Here is a 23,736-nt window from a genome sequence, read left to right on the forward strand (position 1 = left end):
CCCCCCCCCCCCCCTTCCCCCCCCCCCCCCCCCCCCCCTCCCCTTTTCCCCCCCCCCCCCCCCCCCCCCCCCCCCCCTTTTCCCCCTCCCCCCTTTTCCCCCTCCCCCCTTTCCTTTTCCATTCATTTCCCACCTCAGCAATGCAAAAACCCCCCCATTTCCCCCCCCACCCCCCCCCCCCCCCCCCCCCCCCCCTTTCCCCCCAAAACACCCCATTTCCCCCCCAAAAACACCCAGTTCCCTTCCTGCTCAAGAGCGACGGCTCCTTCATCGGGTACCGAGAGCGGCCCGAGACGGCCGAGCACGGCCTGCCCCCCCTCAACAACTTCTCCGTGGCCGGTACGGGAAGTGCGACGGGAAGTGGGAAGTGGGGACAGGAAATAGGAAATGGGGAATGGGAAATGGGGATGGAGAAGGGGGAATGGGAAATGGGGACAGGAAATAATAAATGGGAAGGGGAATGGGGATGGAAATGGGAAATGGGGATGGGAAGTGGGGATGGGGAAGGGGAAAAGGGAAATGGGGATGGGAAATGATAAATGGGAAGGGGAATGGGGATGGAAATAGGAAATGGGGAATGGGAAGTGGGGATGGGGAAGGGGAAATGGGGATGGGAAATGATAAATGGGAAGGGGAATGGGGATGGAAATAGGAAATGGGGATGGGAAGTGGGGATGGGGAAGGGGAAATGGGAAATGGGGATGGAAAATGATAAATGGGAAGGGGAATGGGGATGGAAATAGGAAATGGGGATGGGAAATGGGAAATGGGGTGGGGCATGGGGATGGGAAATGATAAATGGGAAGAGGAATGGGGATGGGAAATGGGGGCGGGAAGTGATAAATGGGAATGGGAAATGGGAATGGGGATGGGAAATGGGATGGGGAATGGGAAATGGGAAGTGGGGATGAGGAATGGGAAATGGGGATGGGGAAGGGGAAAGGGAAATAGGGATGGAGAGTGGAAAATGGGGATGGGAAGTGATAAATGGGAAGAGGAATAGGGATGGGAAATGGGGATGGGAAGTGATAAATGGGAAGAGGAATAGGGATGGGAAATGGGGATGAGAAATGATAAATGGGAAGTGGAATGGGGATGGAAATAGGAAATGGAGATGGGGAATGGGAGTGGGGATGGGGGATGGGAAGTGGAGAATGGGGATGGGAAATAATGGGGATGGGGAGTGGGGAATGGGGATGGGAAGTGGGGAATGGGGATGGGAAATAATGGGGATGGGAAGTGGGGAATGGGGATGCGAAATGGAAATGAAAAACGAGGAAAAATGAGAAAATTCCCCCTCATCTCCCATCCCCCATCTCCCATCCCCATTTCCCATCTCCCATCCCCATTTCCCATCTCCCATCCCCATTTCCCATCCCCCCATCCCCCCATCCCCATCCCCCCATCCCCATCCCCCCATCCCCATCCCCCCATCCCCCCATCCCCATCCCCCCATCCCCATCCCCCCATCCCCCCATCCCCATCCCCCCATCCCCATTTCCCATCCCCATCCCATCCCCCATCCCATTCCCCCGTCCCCATCCCATATCCCATTCCCCCCGTCCCCATTCCCCCCGTCCCCATCCCCCCGTCCCCATCCCCCCGTCCCCATCCCCCCATCCCCATCCCCCCATCCCCCATCCCATTCCCCCCATCCCATCCCATTCCCCCCATCCCATCCCCTATCCCATTCCCCCCATCCCCCCCGTCCCCATCCCCTATCCCATTCCCCCCCATCCCCCCATCCCCATCCCCCCATCCCCATTTCCCATCCCCATTTCCCATCCCCCATCCCATTCCCCCCGTCCCCATTTCCCATCCCCATTTCCCATCCCCATTTCCCATCCCCATTTCCCATCCCCATTTCCCATCCCCATTTCCCATCCCCATTTCCCATCCCCATTTCCCATCCCCATTTCCCATCCCCATTTCCCATCCCCATTTCCCATCCCCATTTCCCATCCCCATTTCCCATCCCCATTTCCCATCCCCATTTCCCATCCCCTATCCCATTCCCCCCATTCCCCCCATTCCCCCCATTCCCCCCATCCCCCCATCCCCCCATCCCCCCATCCCCCCATCCCCATTTCCCATCCCCATTTCCCATCCCCATTTCCCATCCCCATTTCCCATCCCCATTTCCCATCCCCCATCCCATTCCCCCCGTCCCCATCCCCATTATTGTTTCCCATCCCCATTATTGTTTCCCATCCCCATTATTGTTTCCCATCCCCATTATTATTTCCCATCCCCATTATTTCCCATCCCATCCCATCCCATCCCATCCCATCCCATCCCATCCCATCCCCCATTCCCCCCGTCCCCATCCCCTATCCCATCCCCCGTCCCCATCCCCCGTGCCCCCCATCCCTGCCCCACGCCCGTGCCCCCCCGTGTGCCCCATAGAGTGCCAGCTGATGCGCACCGAGCGCCCGCGCCCCAACACCTTTGTCATTCGCTGCCTGCAGTGGACCACGGTCATCGAGAGGACCTTCCACGTCGACTCCCCCCACCAGCGGTACCGCCCCACTGCGCCCCACTGCGCCCCACAACCACCCCAAATACCTCAAACGCTCCCGAAATGGCCCCAAACGCTCCCGAAATGGCCCCAAACGCTCCCGAAATGGCCCCAAAACCTCCCCAAATTGCCCTAAAAGCTCCAAAAATGGCCCCAAAACGTCCTGAAATGACCCCAAACCTGCCCAAAATGGCCCCAAAACCTCCCTAAATTGCCCTAAAAGCTCCAAAAATGGCCCCAAAACGTCCTGAAATGGCCCCAAACCTGCCCAAAATGGCCCCAAAACCTCCCCAAAGTGCCCTAAAAGCTCCAAAAATGGCCCCAAAACGTCCTGAAATGGCCCCAAACCTGCCCAAAATGGCCCCAAAACCTCCCCAAATTGCCCTAAAAGCTCCAAAAATGGCCCCAAAACGTCCTGAAATGGCCCCAAAAGCTCCCAAAATGGCCCCAAAACCTCCCCAAATTGCCCTAAAAGCTCCAAAAATGGCCCCAAAACGTCCTGAAATGGCCCCAAACCTGCCCAAAATGGCCCCAAAACCTCCCCAAATTGCCCTAAAAGCTCCAAAAATGGCCCCAAAACGTCCTGAAATGGCCCCAAACCTGCCCAAAATGGCCCCCAAACCTCCCCAAATTGCCCTAAAAGCTCCAAAAATGGCCTCAAAACGTCCTGAAATGGCCCCAAAAGCTCCCAAAATGGCCCCAAAACCTCCCCAAATTGCCCTAAAAGCTCCAAAAATGGCCCCAAAACGTCCTGAAATGGCCCCAAAACCTCCCCAAATTGCCCTAAAAGCTCCAAAAATGGCCCCAAAACGTCCTGAAATGGCCCCAAACCTGCCCAAAATGGCCCCAAAACCTCCCCAAATTGCCCTAAAAGCTCCAAAAATGGCCCCAAAACGTCCTGAAATGGCCCCAAAAGCTCCCAAAATGGCCCCAAAACCTCCCCAAATTACCCTAAAAGCTCCAAAAATGGCCCCAAAACGTCCTGAAATGGCCCCAAACCTGCCCAAAATGGCCCTGAACCCTCCCCAAATTGCCCTAAAAGCTCCAAAAATGGCCCCAAAACGTCCTGAAATGGCCCCAAACCTGCCCAAAATGGCCCCAAAACCTCCCCAAATTGCCCTAAAAGCTCCAAAAATGGCCTCAAAACGTCCTGAAATGGCCCCAAACCTGCCCAAAATGGCCCCAAAACCTCCCCAAATTGCCCTAAAAGCTCCAAAAATGGCCCCAAAACGTCCTGAAATGGCCCCAAACCTGCCCAAAATGGCCCCAAAACCTCCTCAAATTGCCCTAAAAGCTCCAAAAATGGCCCCAAAACGTCCTGAAATGGCCCCAAAAGCTCCCAAAATGGCCCCAAAACCTCCCCAAATTGCCCTAAAAGCTCCAAAAATGGCCCCAAAACGTCCTGAAATGACCCCAAACCTGCCCAAAATGGCCCCAAAACCTCCCCAAATTGCCCTAAAAGCTCCAAAATTGCCCCAGAACGTCCTGAAATGGCCCCAAACCTGCCCAAAATGGCCCCAAAACCTCCCCAAATTGCCCTAAAAGCTCCAAAATTGCCCCAAAACGTCCTGAAATGGCCCCAAACCTGCCCAAAATGGCCCCAAAACCTCCCCAAATTGCCCTAAAAGCTCCAAAATTGCCCCAAAACGTCCTGAAATGGCCCCAAACCTGCCCAAAATGGCCCCAAAACCTCCCCAAATTGCCCTAAAAGCTCCAAAAATGGCCCCAAAACGTCCTGAAATGGCCCCAAAAGCTCCCAAAATGGCCCCAAAACCTCCCCAAATTGCCCTAAAAGCTCCAAAAATGGCCCCAAAACGTCCTGAAATGGCCCCAAACCTGCCCAAAATGGCCCCAAAACCTCCCCAAATTGCCCTAAAAGCTCCAAAATTGCCCCAGAACGTCCTGAAATGGCCCCAAACCTGCCCAAAATGGCCCCCAAACCTCCCCAAATTGCCCTAAAAGCTCCAAAAATGGCCCCAAAAGGTCCTGAAATGGCCCCAAAAGCTCCCAAAATGGCCCCAAAACCTCCCCAAATTGCCCTATAAGCTCCAAAAATGGCCCCAAAACGTCCTGAAATGGCCCCAAAAGCTCCAAAAATGGCCCCAAAACGTCCTGAAATGGCCCCAAACCTGCCCAAAATGGCCCCAAAACCTCCCCAAATTGCCCTAAAAGCTCCAAAAATGGCCCCAAAACGTCCTGAAATGACCCCAAGCCTGCCCAAAATGGCCCCAAAACCTCCCCAAATTGCCCTAAAAGCTCCAAAAATGGCCCCAAAACGTCCTGAAATGGCCCCAAACCTGCCCAAAATGGCCCCAAAACCTCCCCAAATTGCCCTAAAAGCTCCAAAAATGGCCCCAAAACGTCCTGAAATGGCCCCAAACCTGCCCAAAAGGGCCCCAAAACCTCCCCAAATTGCCCTAAAAGCTCCAAAAATGGCCCCAAAACGTCCTGAAATGGCACCAAACCTGCCCAAAATGGCCCCAAAACCTCCCCAAATTGCCCTAAAAGCTCCAAAAATGGCCCCAAAACGTCCTGAAATGACCCCAAACCTGCCCAAAATGGCCCCAAAACCTCCCCAAATTGCCCTAAAAGCTCCAAAAATGGCCCCAAAACGTCCTGAAATGGCCCCAAAATGGCCCCAAAACCTCCCCAAATTGCCCTAAAAGCTCCCAAAGTGGCCCCAAAACGTCCTGATATGGCCCCAAACCTGCCCAAAATGGCCCCAAAACCTCCCCAAATTGCCCCAAAACGTCCAAAAATGGCCCCAAAACGTCCTGAAATGGCCCCAAACCTGCCCAAAATGGCCCCAAAACCTCCCCAAATTGCCCTAAAAGCTCCAAAAATTGCCCCAAAACGTCCTGAAATGACCCCAAACCTGCCCAAAATGGCCCCAAAACCTCCCCAAATTGCCCTAAAAGCTCCAAAAATGGCCCCAAAACGTCCTGAAATGGCCCCAAACCTGCCCAAAATGGCCCCAAAACCTCCCCAAATTACCCTAAAAGCTCCAAAAATGGCCCCAAAACGTCCTGAAATGACCCCAAACCTGCCCAAAATGGCCCCAAAACCTCCCCAAATTGCCCTAAAAGCTCCAAAAATGGCCCCAAAACGTCCTGAAATGGCCCCAAACCTGCCCAAAATGGCCCCAAAACCTCCCCAAATTGCCCTAAAAGCTCCAAAAATGGCCCCAAAACGTCCTGAAATGGCCCCAAACCTGCCCAAAATGGCCCCAAAACCTCCCCAAATTACCCTAAAAGCTCCAAAAACGGCCCCAAAACGTCCTGAAATGGCCCCAAACCTGCCCAAAATGGCCCCAAAACCTCCCCAAATTGCCCTAAAAGCTCCAAAAATGGCCCCAAAACGTCCTGAAATGACCCCAAACCTGCCCAAAATGGCCCCAAAACCTCCCCAAATTGCCCTAAAAGCTCCAAAATTGCCCCAAAACGTCCTGAAATGACCCCAAACCTGCCCAAAATGGCCCCCAAACCTCCCCAAATTGCCCTAAAAGCTCCAAAAATGGCCCCAAAACGTCCTGAAATGGCCCCAAACCTGCCCAAAATGGCCCCAAAACCTCCCCAAATTGCCCTAAAAGCTCCAAAAATGGCCCCAGAACGTCCTGAAATGGCCCCAAACCGTCCTGAAATGGCCCCAAACCTGCCCAAAATGGCCCCAAAACCTCCCTAAATTGCCCTAAAAGCTCCAAAAATGGCCCCAAAACGTCCTGAAATGGCCCCAAACCTGCCCAAAATGGCCCGAAAACCTCCCCAAATTGCCCTAAAAGCTCCAAAAATGGCCCCAAAACGTCCTGAAATGGCCCCAAACCTGCCCAAAATGGCCCCAAAACCTCCCCAAATGGCCTTAAAAGCTCCAAAAATGGCCCCAAACCTGCCCAAAATGGCCCCAAAACCTCCCCAAATTGCCCTAAAAGCTCCAAAAATGGCCCCAAAACGTCCTGAAATGACCCCAAACCTGCCCAAAATGGCCCCAAAACCTCCCCAAATTGCCCTAAAAGCTCCAAAATTGCCCCAAAACTTCCTGAAATGGCCCCAAACCTGCCCAAAATGGCCCCAAAACCTCCCCAAATTGCCCTAAAAGCTCCAAAAATGGCCCCAAAACGTCCTGAAATGGCCCCAAACCTGCCCAAAATGGCCCCAAAACCTCCCCAAATTGCCCTAAAAGCTCCAAAAATGGCCCCAAAACGTCCTGAAATGGCCCCAAACCTGCCCAAAATGGCCCCAAAACCTCCCCAAATTGCCATAAAAGCTCCAAAAATGGCCCCAAAACGTCCTGAAATGGCCCCAAACCTGCCCAAAATGGCCCCAAAACCTCCCCAAATTGCCCTAAAAGCTCCAAAAATGGCCCCAAAACGTCCTGAAATGGCCCCAAACCTGCCCAAAATGGCCCCAAAACCTCCCCAAATTGCCCTAAAAGCTCCAAAAATGGCCCCAAAACGTCCTGAAATGGCCCCAAAACCTCCCAAAAAGGCCCCAAAACCTCCCCAAATGGCCCTAAAAGCTCCAAAAATGGCCCCAAAACGTCCTGAAATGGCCCCAAACCTGCCCAAAATGGCCCCAAAACCTCCCCAAATTGCCCTAAAAGCTCCAAAAATGGCCCCAAAACGTCCTGAAATGACCCCAAACCTGCCCAAAATGGCCCCAAAACCTCCCCAAATTGCCCTAAAAGCTCCAAAAATGGCCCCAAAACGTCCTGAAATGGCCCCAAAATGGCCCCAAAACCTCCCCAAATTGCCCTAAAAGCTCCCAAAGTGGCCCCAAAACGTCCTGATATGGCCCCAAACCTGCCCAAAATGGCCCCAAAACCTCCCCAAATTGCCCCAAAACGTCCAAAAATGGCCCCAAAACGTCCTGAAATGGCCCCAAACCTGCCCAAAATGGCCCCAAAACCTCCCCAAATTGCCCTAAAAGCTCCAAAAATGGCCCCAAAACGTCCTGAAATGGCCCCAAACCTGCCCAAAATGGCCCCAAAACCTCCCCAAATTACCCTAAAAGCTCCAAAAATGGCCCCAAAACGTCCTGAAATGACCCCAAACCTGCCCAAAATGGCCCCAAAACCTCCCCAAATTGCCCTAAAAGCTCCAAAAATGGCCCCAAAACGTCCTGAAATGGCCCCAAACCTGCCCAAAATGGCCCCAAAACCTCCCCAAATTGCCCTAAAAGCTCCAAAAATGGCCCCAAAACGTCCTGAAATGGCCCCAAACCTGCCCAAAATGGCCCCAAAACCTCCCCAAATTACCCTAAAAGCTCCAAAAACGGCCCCAAAACGTCCTGAAATGGCCCCAAACCTGCCCAAAATGGCCCCAAAACCTCCCCAAATTGCCCTAAAAGCTCCAAAAATGGCCCCAAAACGTCCTGAAATGACCCCAAACCTGCCCAAAATGGCCCCAAAACCTCCCCAAATTGCCCTAAAAGCTCCAAAATTGCCCCAAAACGTCCTGAAATGACCCCAAACCTGCCCAAAATGGCCCCCAAACCTCCCCAAATTGCCCTAAAAGCTCCAAAAATGGCCCCAAAACGTCCTGAAATGGCCCCAAACCTGCCCAAAATGGCCCCAAAACCTCCCCAAATTGCCCTAAAAGCTCCAAAAATGGCCCCAGAACGTCCTGAAATGGCCCCAAACCGTCCTGAAATGGCCCCAAACCTGCCCAAAATGGCCCCAAAACCTCCCTAAATTGCCCTAAAAGCTCCAAAAATGGCCCCAAAACGTCCTGAAATGGCCCCAAACCTGCCCAAAATGGCCCGAAAACCTCCCCAAATTGCCCTAAAAGCTCCAAAAATGGCCCCAAAACGTCCTGAAACGGCCCCAAACCTGCCCAAAATGGCCCCAAAACCTCCCCAAATGGCCTTAAAAGCTCCAAAAATGGCCCCAAACCTGCCCAAAATGGCCCCAAAACCTCCCCAAATTGCCCTAAAAGCTCCAAAAATGGCCCCAAAACGTCCTGAAATGACCCCAAACCTGCCCAAAATGGCCCCAAAACCTCCCCAAATTGCCCTAAAAGCTCCAAAATTGCCCCAAAACTTCCTGAAATGGCCCCAAACCTGCCCAAAATGGCCCCAAAACCTCCCCAAATTGCCCTAAAAGCTCCAAAAATGGCCCCAAAACGTCCTGAAATGGCCCCAAACCTGCCCAAAATGGCCCCAAAACCTCCCCAAATTGCCCTAAAAGCTCCAAAAATGGCCCCAAAACGTCCTGAAATGGCCCCAAACCTGCCCAAAATGGCCCCAAAACCTCCCCAAATTGCCATAAAAGCTCCAAAAATGGCCCCAAAACGTCCTGAAATGGCCCCAAACCTGCCCAAAATGGCCCCAAAACCTCCCCAAATTGCCCTAAAAGCTCCAAAAATGGCCCCAAAACGTCCTGAAATGGCCCCAAAACCTCCCAAAAAGGCCCCAAAACCTCCCCAAATGGCCCTAAAAGCTCCAAAAATGGCCCCAAAACGTCCTGAAATGGCCCCAAACCTGCCCAAAATGGCCCCAAAACCTCCCCAAATTGCCCTATAAGCTCCAAAAATGGCCCCGAAACGTCCTGAAATGGCCCCAAAAGCTCCCAAAATGGCCCCAAAACCTCCCCAAATTGCCTTAAAAGCTCCAAAAATGGCCCCAAAACGTCCTGAAATGGCCCCAAACCTGCCCAAAATGGCCCCAAAACCTCCCCAAATTGCCCTAAAAGCTCCAAAAATGGCCCCAAAACGTCCTGAAATGACCCCAAACCTGCCCAAAATGGCCCCCAAACCTCCCCAAATTGCCCTAAAAGCTCCAAAAATGGCCCCAAAACGTCCTGAAATGGCCCCAAACCTGCCCAAAATGGCCCCAAAACCTCCCCAAATTGCCCTAAAAGCTCCAAAAATGGCCCCAAAACGTCCTGAAATGGCCCCAAACCTGCCCAAAATGGCCCCAAAACCTCCCCAAATTACCCTAAAAGCTCCAAAAACGGCCCCAAAACGTCCTGAAATGGCCCCAAACCTGCCCAAAATGGCCCCAAAACCTCCCCAAATTGCCCTAAAAGCTCCAAAAATGGCCCCAAAAGGTCCTGAAATGGCCCCAAACCTGCCCAAAATGGCCCCAAAACCTCCCCAAATTGCCCTAAAAGCTCCAAAAATGGCCCCAAAACGTCCTGAAATGGCCCCAAACCTGCCCAAAATGGCCCCAAAACCTCCCCAAATTGCCCTAAAAGCTCCAAAAATGGCCCCAAAACGTCCTGAACTGGCCCCAAACCTGCCCAAAATGGCCCCAAAACCTCCCCAAATTGCCCTAAAAGCTCCAAAAATGGCCCCAAAACGTCCTGAAATGGCCCCAAACCTGCCCAAAATGGCCCCAAAACCTCCCTAAATTGCCCTAAAAGCTCCAAAAATGGCCCCAAAACGTCCTGAAATGGCCCCAAACCTGCCCAAAATGGCCCCAAAACCTCCCCAAATTGCCCTAAAAGCTCCAAAAATGGCCCCAAAACGTCCTGAAATGGCCCCAAACCTGCCCAAAATGGCCCCAAAACCTCCCCAAATTGCCCTAAAAGCTCCAAAAATGGCCCCAAAACGTCCTGAAATGGCCCCAAACCTGCCCAAAATGGCCCCAAAACCTCCCCAAATTGCCCTAAAAGCTCCAAAAATGGCCCCAAAACGTCCTGAAATGACCCCAAACCTGCCCAAAATGGCCCCAAAACCTCCCCAAATTGCCCTAAAAGCTCCAAAAATGGCCCCAAAACGTCCTGAAATGACCCCAAACCTGCCCAAAATGGCCCCAAAACCTCCCCAAATTGCCCTAAAAGCTCCAAAATTGCCCCAAAACGTCCTGAAATGGCCCCAAACCTGCCCAAAATGGCCCCAAAACCTCCCCAAATTGCCCTAAAAGCTCCAAAAATGGCCCCAAAACGTCCTGAAATGGCCCCAAACCTGCCCAAAATGGCCCCAAAACCTCCCCAAATTGCCCTAAAAGCTCCAAAAATGGCCCCAAAACGTCCTGAAATGACCCCAAAAGCTCCCAAAATGGCCCCAAAACCTCCCCAAATTGCCCTAAAAGCTCCAAAAATGGCCCCAAAACGTCCTGAAATGGCCCCAAACCTGCCCAAAATGGCCCCAAAACCTCCCCAAATTGCCCTAAAAGCTCCAAAAATGGCCCCAAAACGTCCTGAAATGGCCCCAAACCTGCCCAAAATGGCCCCAAAACCTCCCCAAATTACCCTAAAAGCTCCAAAAATGGCCCCAAAACGTCCTGAAATGGCCCCAAAACCTCCCAAAATGGCCCCAAAACCTCCCCAAATTGCCCTAAAAGCTCCAAAAATGGCCCCAAAACGTCCTGAAATGGCCCCAAACCTGCCCAAATGGCCCCAAAACCTCCCCAAATTGCCCTAAAAGCTCCAAAAATGGCCCCAAAACGTCCTGAAATGACCCCAAACCTGCCCAAAATGGCCCCAAAACCTCCCCAAATTGCCCTAAAAGCTCCAAAAATGGCCCCAAACGTCCTGAAATGGCCCCAAACCTGCCCAAAATGGCCCCGAAACCTCCCCAAATTGCCCTAAAAGCTCCAAAAATGGCCCCAAAACGTCCTGAAATGGCCCCAAACCTGCCCAAAATGGCCCCCAAACCTCCCCAAATTGCCCTAAAAGCTCCAAAAATGGCCCCAAAACGTCCTGAAATGGCCCCAAACCTGCCCAAAATGGCCCCAAAACCTCCCCAAATTGCCCTAAAAGCTCCAAAAATGGCCCCAAAACGTCCTGAAATGGCCCCAAACCTGCCCAAAATGGCCCCAAAACCTCCCCAAATTGCCCTAAAAGCTCCAAAAATGGCCCCAGAACGTCCTGAAATGGCCCCAAACCATCCTGAAATGGCCCCAAACCTGCCCAAAATGGCCCCAAAACCTCCCCAAATTGCCCTAAAAGCTCCAAAAATGGCCCCAAAACGTCCTGAAATGGCCCCAAACCTGCCCAAAATGGCCCCAAAACCTCCCCAAATTGCCCTAAAAGCTCCAAAAATGGCCCCAAAACATCCTGAAATGACCCCAAACCTGCCCAAAATGGCCCCAAAACCTCCCCAAATTGCCCTAAAAGCTCCAAAAACGGCCCCAAAACGTCCTGAAATGGCCCCAAACCTGCCCAAAATGGCCCCAAAACCTCCCCAAATTGCCCTAAAAGCTCCAAAAATGGCCCCAAAACGTCCCGAAATGGCCCCAAACCTGCCCAAAATGGCCCCAAAACCTCCCCAAATTGCCCTAAAAGCTCCAAAAATGGCCCCAGAACGTCCTGAAATGGCCCCAAACCGTCCTGAAATGGCCCCAAACCTGCCCAAAATGGCCCCAAAACCTCCCCAAATTGCCCTAAAAGCTCCAAAAATGGCCCCAAAACGTCCTGAAATGGCCCCAAACCTGCCCAAAATGGCCCCAAAACCTCCCCAAATTGCCCTAAAAGCTCCAAAAATGGCCCCAAAACGTCCTGAAATGACCCCAAACCTGCCCAAAATGGCCCCAAAACCTCCCCAAATTGCCCTAAAAGCTCCAAAAACGGCCCCAAAACGTCCTGAAATGGCCCCAAACCTGACCAAAATGGCCCCAAAACCTCCCCAAATTGCCCTAAAAGCTCCAAAAACGGCCCCAAAACGTCCTGAAATGGCCCCAAACCTGCCCAAAATGGCCCCAAAACCTCCCCAAATTGCCCTAAAAGCTCCAAAAACGGCCCCAAAACGTCCTGAAATGGCCCCAAACCTGCCCAAAATGGCCCCAAAACCTCCCCAAATTGCCCTAAAAGCTCCAAAAACGGCCCCAAAACGTCCTGAAATGGCCCCAAACCTGCCCAAAATGGCCCCAAAACCTCCCCAAATTGCCCTAAAAGCTCCAAAAACGGCCCCAAAACGTCCTGAAATGGCCCCAAACCTGCCCAAAATGGCCCCAAAACCTCCCCAAATTGCCCTAAAAGCTCCAAAAACGGCCCCAAAACGTCCTGAAATGGCCCCAAACCTGCCCAAAATGGCCCCAAAACCTCCCCAAATTGCCCTAAAAGCTCCAAAAACGGCCCCAAAACGTCCTGAAATGGCCCCAAACCTGCCCAAAATGGCCCCAAAACCTCCCCAAATTGCCCTAAAAGCTCCAAAAATGGCCCCAAAACGTCCTGAAATGGCCCCAAACCTGCCCAAAATGGCCCCAAAACCTCCCCAAATTGCCCTAAAAGCTCCAAAAATGGCCCCAAAACGTCCTGAAATGGCCCCAAACCTGCCCAAAATGGCCCCAAAACCTCCCCAAATTGCCCTAAAAGCTCCAAAAATGGCCCCAAAACGTCCTGAAATGGCCCCAAACCTGCCCAAAATGGCCCCAAAACCTCCCCAAATTGCCCTAAAAGCTCCAAAAATGGCCCCAAAACGTCCTGAAATGGCCCCAAACCTGCCCAAAATGGCCCCAAAACCTCCCCAAATTGCCCTAAAAGCTCCAAAAATGGCCCCAAAACGTCCTGAAATGGCCCCAAAAGCTCCCAAAATGGCCCCGAACCCTCCTAAAATGGCCCCATAAGCTCCCCAAATTGCCCTAAAAGCTCCCAAAATGACCCCATAACCTCCCAATATAGCCCTAAAAGCTCCCAAAATGGACCCAAAACTTCCCAAAATGGCCCCAAAAGCTCCTGAAATAGCCCCAAGCCTCCTAAAAAGGTCCCAAAATGGCCCCAAAACCTCCCAAAATTGCCCTAAAAGCTCCAAAAATGGCCCCAAAACATCCTGAAATGACCCCAAACCTGCCCAAAATGGCCCCAAAACCTCCCCAAATTGCCCTAAAAGCTCCAAAAATGGCCCCAGAACGTCCTGAAATGGCCCCAAACCGTCCTGAAATGGCCCCAAACCTGCCCAAAATGGCCCCAAAACCTCCCTAAATTGCCCTAAAAGCTCCAAAAATGGCCCCAAAACGTCCTGAAATGGCCCCAAACCTGCCCAAAATGGCCCCAAAACCTCCCCAAATTGCCCTAAAAGCTCCAAAAATGGCCCCAAAACGTCCTGAAATGGCCCCAAACCTGCCCAAAATGGCCCCAAAACCTCCCCAAATTGCCCTAAAAGCTCCAAAAATGGCCCCAAAACGTCCTGAAATGGCCCCAAACCTGCCCAAAATGGCCCCAAAACCTCCCCAAATTGCCCTAAAAGCTCCAAAAATGGCCCCAAAACGTCCTGAAATGGCCCCAAAAGCTCCCAAAATGGCCCCGAACCCTCCTAAAATGGCCCCATAAGCTCCCCAAATTGCCCTAAAAGCTCCCAAAATGACCCCATAACCTCCCAATATAGCCCTAAAAGCTCCCAAAATGGACCCAAAACTTCCCAAAATGGCCCCAAAAGCTCCTGAAATAGCCCCAAGCCTCCCAAAAAGGTCCCAAAATGGCCCCAAAACCTCCCAAAATTGCCCTAAAAGCTCCAAAAATGGCCCCAAAACATCCTGAAATGACCCCAAACCTGCCCAAAATGGCCCCAAAACCTCCCCAAATTGCCCTAAAAGCTCCAAAAATGGCCCCAGAACGTCCTGAAATGGCCGCAAACCGTCCTGAAATGGCCCCAAACCTGCCCAAAATGGCCCCAAAACCTCCCTAAATTGCCCTAAAAGCTCCAAAAATGGCCCCAAAACGTCCTGAAATGGCCCCAAACCTGCCCAAAATGGCCCCAAAACCTCCCCAAATTGCCCTAAAAGCTCCAAAAATGGCCCCAAAACGTCCTGAAATGGCCCCAAACCTGCCCAAAATGGCCCCAAAACCTCCCCAAATTGCCCTAAAAGCTCCAAAAATGGCCCCAAAACGTCCTGAAATGGCCCCAAACCTGCCCAAAATGGCCCCAAAACCTCCCCAAATTGCCCTAAAAGCTCCAAAAATGGCCCCAAAACGTCCTGAAATGACCCCAAACCTGCCCAAAATGGCCCCAAAACCTCCCCAAATTGCCCTAAAAGCTCCAAAAATGGCCCCAAAACGTCCTGAAATGACCCCAAACCTGCCCAAAATGGCCCCAAAACCTCCCCAAATTGCCCTAAAAGCTCCAAAATTGCCCCAAAACGTCCTGAAATGGCCCCAAACCTGCCCAAAATGGCCCCAAAACCTCCCCAAATTGCCCTAAAAGCTCCAAAAATGGCCCCAAAACGTCCTGAAATGGCCCCAAACCTGCCCAAAATGGCCCCAAAACCTCCCCAAATTGCCCTAAAAGCTCCAAAAATGGCCCCAAAACGTCCTGAAACGACCCCAAAAGCTCCCAAAATGGCCCCAAAACCTCCCCAAATTGCCCTAAAAGCTCCAAAAATGGCCCCAAAACGTCCTGAAATGGCCCCAAACCTGCCCAAAATGGCCCCAAAACCTCCCCAAATTGCCCTAAAAGCTCCAAAAATGGCCCCAAAACGTCCTGAAATGGCCCCAAACCTGCCCAAAATGGCCCCAAAACCTCCCCAAATTGCCCTAAAAGCTCCAAAAATGGCCCCAAAACGTCCTGAAATGACCCCAAACCTGCCCAAAATGGCCCCAAAACCTCCCCAAATTGCCCTAAAAGCTCCAAAAATGGCCCCAAAACGTCCTGAAATGGCCCCAAACCTGCCCAAAATGGCCCCAAAACCTCCCCAAATTGCCCTAAATGCTCCAAAAATGGCCCCAAAACGTCCTGAAATGACCCCAAATCTGCCCAAAATGGCCCCAAAACCTCCCCAAATTGCCCTAAAAGCTCCAAAAATGGCCCCAAAACGTCCTGAAATGACCCCAAACCTGCCCAAAATGGCCCCAAAACCTCCCCAAATTGCCCTAAAAGCTCCAAAATTGCCCCAAAACGTCCTGAAATGACCCCAAACCTGCCCAAAATGGCCCCAAAACCTCCCCAAATTGCCCTAAAAGCTCCAAAAATGGCCCCAAAACGTCCTGAAATGACCCCAAACCTGCCCAAAATGGCCCCAAAACCTCCCCAAAAATTGCCCTAAAAGCTCCAAAATTGCCCCAAAACGTCCTGAAATGGCCCCAAACCTGCCCAAAATGGCCCCAAAACCTCCCCAAATTGCCCTAAAAGCTCCAAAAATGGCCCCAAAACGTCCCGAAATGGCCCCAAACCTGCCCAAAATGGCCCCAAAACCTCCCCAAATTGCCCTAAAAGCTCCAAAAATGGCCCCAGAACGTCCTGAAATGGCCCCAAACCGTCCTGAAATGGCCCCAAACCTGCCCAAAATGGCCCCAAAACCTCCCCAAATTGCCCTAAAAGCTCCAAAAATGGCCCCAAAACGTCCTGAAATGGCCCCAAACCTGCCCAAAATGGCCCCAAAACCTCCCCAAATTGCCCTAAAAGCTCCAAAAATGGCCCCAAAACGTCCTGAAATGACCCCAAACCTGCCCAAAATGGCCCCAAAACCTCCCCAAATTGCCCTAAAAGCTCCAAAAACGGCCCCAAAACGTCCTGAAATGGCCCCAAACCTGACCAAAATGGCCCCAAAACCTCCCCAAATTGCCCTAAAAGCTCCAAAAACGGCCCCAAAACGTCCTGAAATGGCCCCAAACCTGCCCAAAATGGCCCCAAAACCTCCCCAAATTGCCCTAAAAGCTCCAAAAACGGCCCCAAAACGTCCTGAAATGGCCCCAAACCTGCCCAAAATGGCCCCAAAACCTCCCCAAATTGCCCTAAAAGCTCCAAAAACGGCCCCAAAACGTCCTGAAATGGCCCCAAACCTGCCCAAAATGGCCCCAAAACCTCCCCAAATTGCCCTAAAAGCTCCAAAAACGGCCCCAAAACGTCCTGAAATGGCCCCAAACCTGCCCAAAATGGCCCCAAAACCTCCCCAAATTGCCCTAAAAGCTCCAAAAACGGCCCCAAAACGTCCTGAAATGGCCCCAAACCTGCCCAAAATGGCCCCAAAACCTCCCCAAATTGCCCTAAAAGCTCCAAAAACGGCCCCAAAACGTCCTGAAATGGCCCCAAACCTGCCCAAAATGGCCCCAAAACCTCCCCAAATTGCCCTAAAAGCTCCAAAAATGGCCCCAAAACGTCCTGAAATGGCCCCAAACCTGCCCAAAATGGCCCCAAAACCTCCCCAAATTGCCCTAAAAGCTCCAAAAATGGCCCCAAAACGTCCTGAAATGGCCCCAAACCTGCCCAAAATGGCCCCAAAACCTCCCCAAATTGCCCTAAAAGCTCCAAAAATGGCCCCAAAACGTCCTGAAATGGCCCCAAACCTGCCCAAAATGGCCCCAAAACCTCCCCAAATTGCCCTAAAAGCTCCAAAAATGGCCCCAAAACGTCCTGAAATGGCCCCAAAAGCTCCCAAAATGGCCCCGAACCCTCCTAAAATGGCCCCATAAGCTCCCCAAATTGCCCTAAAAGCTCCCAAAATGACCCCATAACCTCCCAATATAGCCCTAAAAGCTCCCAAAATGGACCCAAAACTTCCCAAAATGGCCCCAAAAGCTCCTGAAATAGCCCCAAGCCTCCCAAAAAGGTCCCAAAATGGCCCCAAAACCTCCCAAAATTGCCCTAAAAGCTCCAAAAATGGCCCCAAAACATCCTGAAATGACCCCAAACCTGCCCAAAATGGCCCCAAAACCTCCCCAAATTGCCCTAAAAGCTCCAAAAATGGCCCCAGAACGTCCTGAAATGGCCGCAAACCGTCCTGAAATGGCCCCAAACCTGCCCAAAATGGCCCCAAAACCTCCCTAAATTGCCCTAAAAGCTCCAAAAATGGCCCCAAAACGTCCTGAAATGGCCCCAAACCTGCCCAAAATGGCCCCAAAACCTCCCCAAATTGCCCTAAAAGCTCCAAAAATGGCCCCAAAACGTCCTGAAATGGCCCCAAACCTGCCCAAAATGGCCCCAAAACCTCCCCAAATTGCCCTAAAAGCTCCAAAAATGGCCCCAAAACGTCCTGAAATGGCCCCAAACCTGCCCAAAATGGCCCCAAAACCTCCCCAAATTGCCCTAAAAGCTCCAAAAATGGCCCCAAAACGTCCTGAAATGACCCCAAACCTGCCCAAAATGGCCCCAAAACCTCCCCAAATTGCCCTAAAAGCTCCAAAAATGGCCCCAAAACGTCCTGAAATGACCCCAAACCTGCCCAAAATGGCCCCAAAACCTCCCCAAATTGCCCTAAAAGCTCCAAAATTGCCCCAAAACGTCCTGAAATGGCCCCAAACCTGCCCAAAATGGCCCCAAAACCTCCCCAAATTGCCCTAAAAGCTCCAAAAATGGCCCCAAAACGTCCTGAAATGGCCCCAAACCTGCCCAAAATGGCCCCAAAACCTCCCCAAATTGCCCTAAAAGCTCCAAAAATGGCCCCAAAACGTCCTGAAACGACCCCAAAAGCTCCCAAAATGGCCCCAAAACCTCCCCAAATTGCCCTAAAAGCTCCAAAAATGGCCCCAAAACGTCCTGAAATGGCCCCAAACCTGCCCAAAATGGCCCCAAAACCTCCCCAAATTGCCCTAAAAGCTCCAAAAATGGCCCCAAAACGTCCTGAAATGGCCCCAAACCTGCCCAAAATGGCCCCAAAACCTCCCCAAATTGCCCTAAAAGCTCCAAAAATGGCCCCAAAACGTCCTGAAATGACCCCAAACCTGCCCAAAATGGCCCCAAAACCTCCCCAAATTGCCCTAAAAGCTCCAAAAATGGCCCCAAAACGTCCTGAAATGGCCCCAAACCTGCCCAAAATGGCCCCAAAACCTCCCCAAATTGCCCTAAATGCTCCAAAAATGGCCCCAAAACGTCCTGAAATGACCCCAAATCTGCCCAAAATGGCCCCAAAACCTCCCCAAATTGCCCTAAAAGCTCCAAAAATGGCCCCAAAACGTCCTGAAATGACCCCAAACCTGCCCAAAATGGCCCCAAAACCTCCCCAAATTGCCCTAAAAGCTCCAAAATTGCCCCAAAACGTCCTGAAATGACCCCAAACCTGCCCAAAATGGCCCCAAAACCTCCCCAAATTGCCCTAAAAGCTCCAAAAATGGCCCCAAAACGTCCTGAAATGACCCCAAACCTGCCCAAAATGGCCCCAAAACCTCCCCAAAAATTGCCCTAAAAGCTCCAAAATTGCCCCAAAACGTCCTGAAATGGCCCCAAACCTGCCCAAAATGGCCCCAAAACCTCCCCAAATTGCCCTAAAAGCTCCAAAAATGGCCCCAAAACGTCCTGAAATGGCCCCAAACCTGCCCAAAATGGCCCCAAAACCTCCCCAAATTGCCCTAAAAGCTCCAAAAATGGCCCCAAAACGTCCTGAAATGGCCCCAAACCTGCCCAAAATGGCCCCAAAACCTCCCCAAATTGCCCTAAAAGCTCCAAAAATGGCCCCAAAACGTCCTGAAATGGCCCCAAACCTGCCCAAAATGGCCCCAAAACCTCCCCAAATTGCCCTAAAAGCTCCAAAAATGGCCCCAAAACGTCCTGAAATGGCCCCAAACCTGCCCAAAATGGCCCCAAAACCTCCCCAAATTGCCCTAAAAGCTCCAAAAATGGCCCCAAAACGTCCTGAAATGGCCCCAAACCTGCCCAAAATGGCCCCAAAACCTCCCCAAATTGCCCTAAAAGCTCCAAAAATGGCCCCAAAACGTCCTGAAATGGCCCCAAACCTGCCCAAAATGGCCCCAAAACCTCCCCAAATTGCCCTAAAAGCTCCAAAAATGGCCCCAAAACGTCCTGAAATGGCCCCAAACCTGCCCAAAATGGCCCCAAAACCTCCCCAAATTGCCCTAAACGCTCCAAAAATGGCCCCAAAACGTCCTGAAATGGCCCCAAACCTGCCCAAAATGGCCCCAAAACCTCCCCAAATTGCCCTAAAAGCTCCAAAAATGGCCCCAAAACGTCCTGAAATGGCCCCAAACCTGCCCAAAATGGCCCCAAAACCTCCCCAAATTGCCCTAAAAGCTCCAAAAATGGCCCCAAAACGTCCTGAAATGGCCCCAAACCTGCCCAAAATGGCCCCAAAACCTCCCCAAATTGCCCTAAAAGCTCCAAAAATGGCCCCAAAACGTCCTGAAATGGCCCCAAATCTGCCCAAAATGGCCCCAAACGCTCCCAAAATGGCCCAAAAACCTCCCCAAATTACCCTAAAAGCTCCAAAAATGGCCCCAAAACATCCTGAAATGGCCCCAAACCTGCCCAAAATGGCCCCAAACGCTCCCAAAATGGCCCCAAAACCTCCCCAAATTACCCTAAAAGCTCCTGAAATGGCCCCAAAACGTCCTGAAATGGCCCCAAACCTGCCCAAAATGGCCCCAAAACCTCCCCAAATTGCCCTAAAAGCTCCAAAAATGGCCCCAAAACGTCCTGAAATGGCCCCAAACCGTCCTGAAATGGCCCCAAACCTGCCCAAAATGGCCCCAAAACCTCCCCAAATTGCCCTAAAAGCTTTAAAATGGCCCCAAAACGTCCTGAAATGGCCCCAAACCTGCCCAAAATGGCCCCAAAACCTCCCCAAATTGCCCTAAAAGCTCCAAAAATGGCCCCAAAACGTCCTGAAATGGCCCCAAACCTGCCCAAAATGGCCCCAAAACCTCCCCAAATTGCCCTAAAAGCTCCAAAAATGGCCCCAAAACGTCCTGAAATGACCCCAAACCTGCCCAAAATGGCCCCAAAACCTCCCCAAATTGCCCTAAAAGCTCCAAAAATGGCCCCAAAATGTCCTGAAATGACCCCAAACCTGCCCAAAATGGCCCCAAAACCTCCCCAAATTGCCCTAAAAGCTCCAAAAATGGCCCCGAAACGTCCTGAAATGACCCCAAACCTGCCCAAAATGGCCCCAAAACCTCCCCAAATTGCCCTAAAAGCTCCAAAAATGGCCCCAAAACGTCCTGAAATGGCCCCAAAAGCTCCCAAAATGGCCCCAGAACCTCCTAAAATGGCCCCATAAGCTCCCCAAATTGCCCTAAAAGCTCCCAAAATGACCCCATAACCTCCCAATATAGCCCTAAAAGCTCCAAAAATGGACCCAAAACTTCCCAAAATGGCCCCAAAAGCTCCTGAAATAGCCCCAAGCCTCCCAAAAAGGTCCCAAAATGGCCCCAAAACCTCCCAAAATTGCCCTAAAAGGGCCCAAAATGGCCCCAAACCTCCCAAAATTGCCCTAAATGGGCCCAAAATGGCCCCAAACCCTCCAAAAATGACCCCAGAACTTCCCAAAATGGCCCCAGAACCTCCCAAAATTGCCTTAAAACGTCCTAAATTGGCCCTGAAACCTCCCCAAATTGACCCAAAACCTCCCCAAATGGCACCGAAAGTTCCCAAAATGGCCCCAAAACCTCACAAAATTGCCCCCAAACCTCCCGAAATGGCACCAAAATCTTCTTAAATTGTCCCAGAACCTCCTGAAATCACCTCAAAACTTCCCAAAATAACCCCAAAATGTCCTGAAATGGCCCCAAAAGCTTCCAAAATCCCCAAATCTCACAACTGTTGAAATTCCCGTTGAAATTTTTCAAATTCCATTGACGTTTTTCAAATTCTGTTGAAATTCTAAAAATTCTTGTTGAAATTTTTAAAATGTACATTGAAATTTTCACAATTCCCATTGAAATTTTCCAATTCCTGTTGAAATTTTTTTACATTCCCATCAAAAATTTAAAAATTTCTGTTGAAATTTTTCAATTCCTCTCAAAAATTTTAAAACTCTCATTGAAATTTTTGAAATCCCCATTGAAATTTTTAAAATTTATGTTGAAATTTTTGAAATTCCCATGAAAAATTTTAAAATTCCCTTTGTTTTTAAAATTCCCATTGAAATTTTTGAAATCCCCATCAAAATTTTTTAAATTCCCATTGAAACGTTTAAAATTCTGTTGAAATTTTTAAAATCCACATCAAAATTCTTTAAAATCCTGCCAAAAAGTTTTGAATTCCCATTGAAATTTTTCAATTCTTGTTGAAATTTTTTCCATTACAGTCAAATTTTTTTGAATTCCCATTGAGATTTTTAAAATTCCCATTGAGATTTTTAAAATTCCCATTGAGATTTTTAAAATTCCCATTGAGATTTTTAAAATCCCTGTTGAAATTTTTAAAATCCCCATCAAAATTTTAAAATCCCTGTTGAAATTCTTCGAATTTGTCAAAATCTTTTAAATACCTGTTGAAATTTTTACAATTTTTTGTTGAAATTCTTCAATTTCTTGTTGAAATAGTTAAAATTCCCCATTGAAATATTTAAAATTCCCCTTGAAATTTTTAAAATCCCCATCAAATATTTTCAAATTCCCATCAAAATTTTTCAAATCCTGAAATCTTTTCTTAATTTTTAAAGTTCTTTTGTAAATTTTAAAATTTATGTTGGAATTTTTTTTAATTCCCATCAAAATATTTTTCATTTCCTGTGGAAATTTTTCAAAGTTCCCTTGAAATTTTTCAAATTCTTGTTGAAATTTTTTAATTCCCATCAAAATTTTTCAAATTCCCATCAAAAATTTTAAATTTCTATCCAAATTTTTTACAATTTCATGTCAAAATTTCTAAAATTCCAGCCAAAATTTTTAAAATTGACGTTGAAATATTTAAAATTCCCTTCAAAATTTTTAAATTCCTGACAAAAAATTGTAAAATCTCATCAAAAATTTTCAAATTCCCATTAAAGTTTTTTAAATTGTTGAAATTTTCAATCCCATTGAAATTTCCAATCGTGCTGATTGGCCGTTGCCGCCCTTTCCCGCGTTCCCATTGGCAGGGAGGAGTGGATCGGCGCCATCCAATCAGTGGCCAGCAGGCTGAAGGAGCGGGAGGCGGGGGCGGAGCCTGGGGGTCCCCAGGCCGGGTCCCCCGGTGACACCGAGGACGCCGAGGTGGCCGCAGCCAGGAGCCGGCCCAAGGCTGTGAGTGGAGGGTGGCCCCGTGTCCTGGAGTCCCCGTGTCCTGGAGTCCCCATGTCCGTGTGTTCCCATGTGTCCCCATGTCCGGGTGTCCCCATGTCCGTGTGTTCCCATGTGTCCCCATGTCCGTGTGTTCCCATGTGTCCCCATGTCCGGGTGTCCCCATGTCCGTGTGTTTCCATGTGTCCCCATGTCCGGGTGTTCCCATGTCTGGGTGTTCCCATGTCCGGGTGTTCCCATGTCTGTGTGTCCCCATGTGTCCCCATGTCCTGGTGTCCCCATGTCCTGGTGTCCCCATGTCCGTGTGTCCCCATGTCCGTGTGTTCCCATGTCCGTGTGTTCCCATGTGTCCCCATGTCCAGGTGTCCCCATGTCCAGGTGTCCCCATGTCCATGTGTTTCCATGTGTCCCCATGTGTCCCCATGTCCTGGTGTCCCCATGTCCTGGTGTCCCCATGTCCGTGTGTTCCCAGGTGTCCCCATGTCCAGGTGTCCCCATGTCCTGGTGTCCCCATGTCCGTGTGTTCCCATGTGTCCCCATGTCCAGGTGTCCCCATGTCCAGGTGTCCCCATGTCCGTGTGTTCCCATGTGTCCCCATGTCCGGGTGTCCCCATGTCCGGGTGTCCCCATGTCCTGGTGTCCCCATGTCCGTGTGTTCCCATGTGTCCCCATGTCCTGGTGTCCCCATGTCCGGGTGTCCCCATGTCCGGGTGTCCCCATGTCCAGGTGTTCCCATGTCTGTGTGTCCCCGTGTGTCCCCATGTCCGTGTGTCCCCATGTCCGTGTGTCCCCAAGGGTCTCCTTGTCCCCAAGGGTCTCCTTGTCCCCATGTCTGTGTCACCAAGGATCTCCTCGTCCCGAAGGCTTCTTGTCCCCATGGCTGTGTGTCCCCATGGCTGTGTTCCTAAGGGTCTCCTTGTCCCCATGTCTGTGTCCCCAAATATCTCCTTGGCCACAAGGGTCATCTTGTCCCCACGGGTCTCTGTGTCCCCACGTCTCTGTGTCCCCACGTCTCTGTGTCCCCACGTCTCTGTGTCCCCACATCTGTGTGTCCCCATGTCTCCAAGTCTCCTTTGTCCCCATGTTTGTGTCCGCAAGAGTCTCCTCATCCCCAACTCTCTTTGTCCCCATGTCTGTGTGTCCCTAAGGGTCTCCTTGTCCCCAAGGTTTTGTGTCCCTGTGTCTGTGTGTCCCCAAGACTCCTTGTCCCCATGTCTGTGTGTTCCTAAGGGTTTCCTTGTCCCCATGTCTGTGTGTCCCATGTCCCCATGTCTGTGTGTCTCCATATCTGTGTGTCCTCATGTTGCTGTGTCCCACGTCCCCATATCTGTGTGTTCCTAAGGGTCTCCTTGTCCCCATGTCTGTGTGTCCCATGTCCCCATGTCTGTGTGTCCCCATGTCTGTGTGTCCCCATGTCTGTGTGTCCCGTGTCCCCATGTCTGTGTGTCCCCATGTCT

At 50.9% G+C, this 23,736-nt stretch overlaps 1 protein-coding gene across 1 annotated transcript; it reads left to right on the forward strand.

Moving 5' to 3' along the window:
- Window positions 1-247: 247 nt before the first annotated feature.
- Window positions 248-22,282, forward strand: LOC139826699 (RAC-beta serine/threonine-protein kinase-like; the record flags this gene model as incomplete). The annotated part of the gene is made up of 3 exons (XM_071803107.1): window positions 248-339; window positions 2,407-2,518; window positions 22,138-22,282. Coding segments are annotated over exons 2-3 (246 nt in total), but the record flags the coding sequence as incomplete, so codon positions are not given.
- Window positions 22,283-23,736: the final 1,454 nt, after the last annotated feature.

This window comes from Patagioenas fasciata, unplaced genomic scaffold, assembly GCF_037038585.1.
Source record: "Patagioenas fasciata isolate bPatFas1 unplaced genomic scaffold, bPatFas1.hap1 Unplaced_1, whole genome shotgun sequence".
Lineage (NCBI taxonomy): Eukaryota > Metazoa > Chordata > Aves > Columbiformes > Columbidae > Patagioenas > Patagioenas fasciata.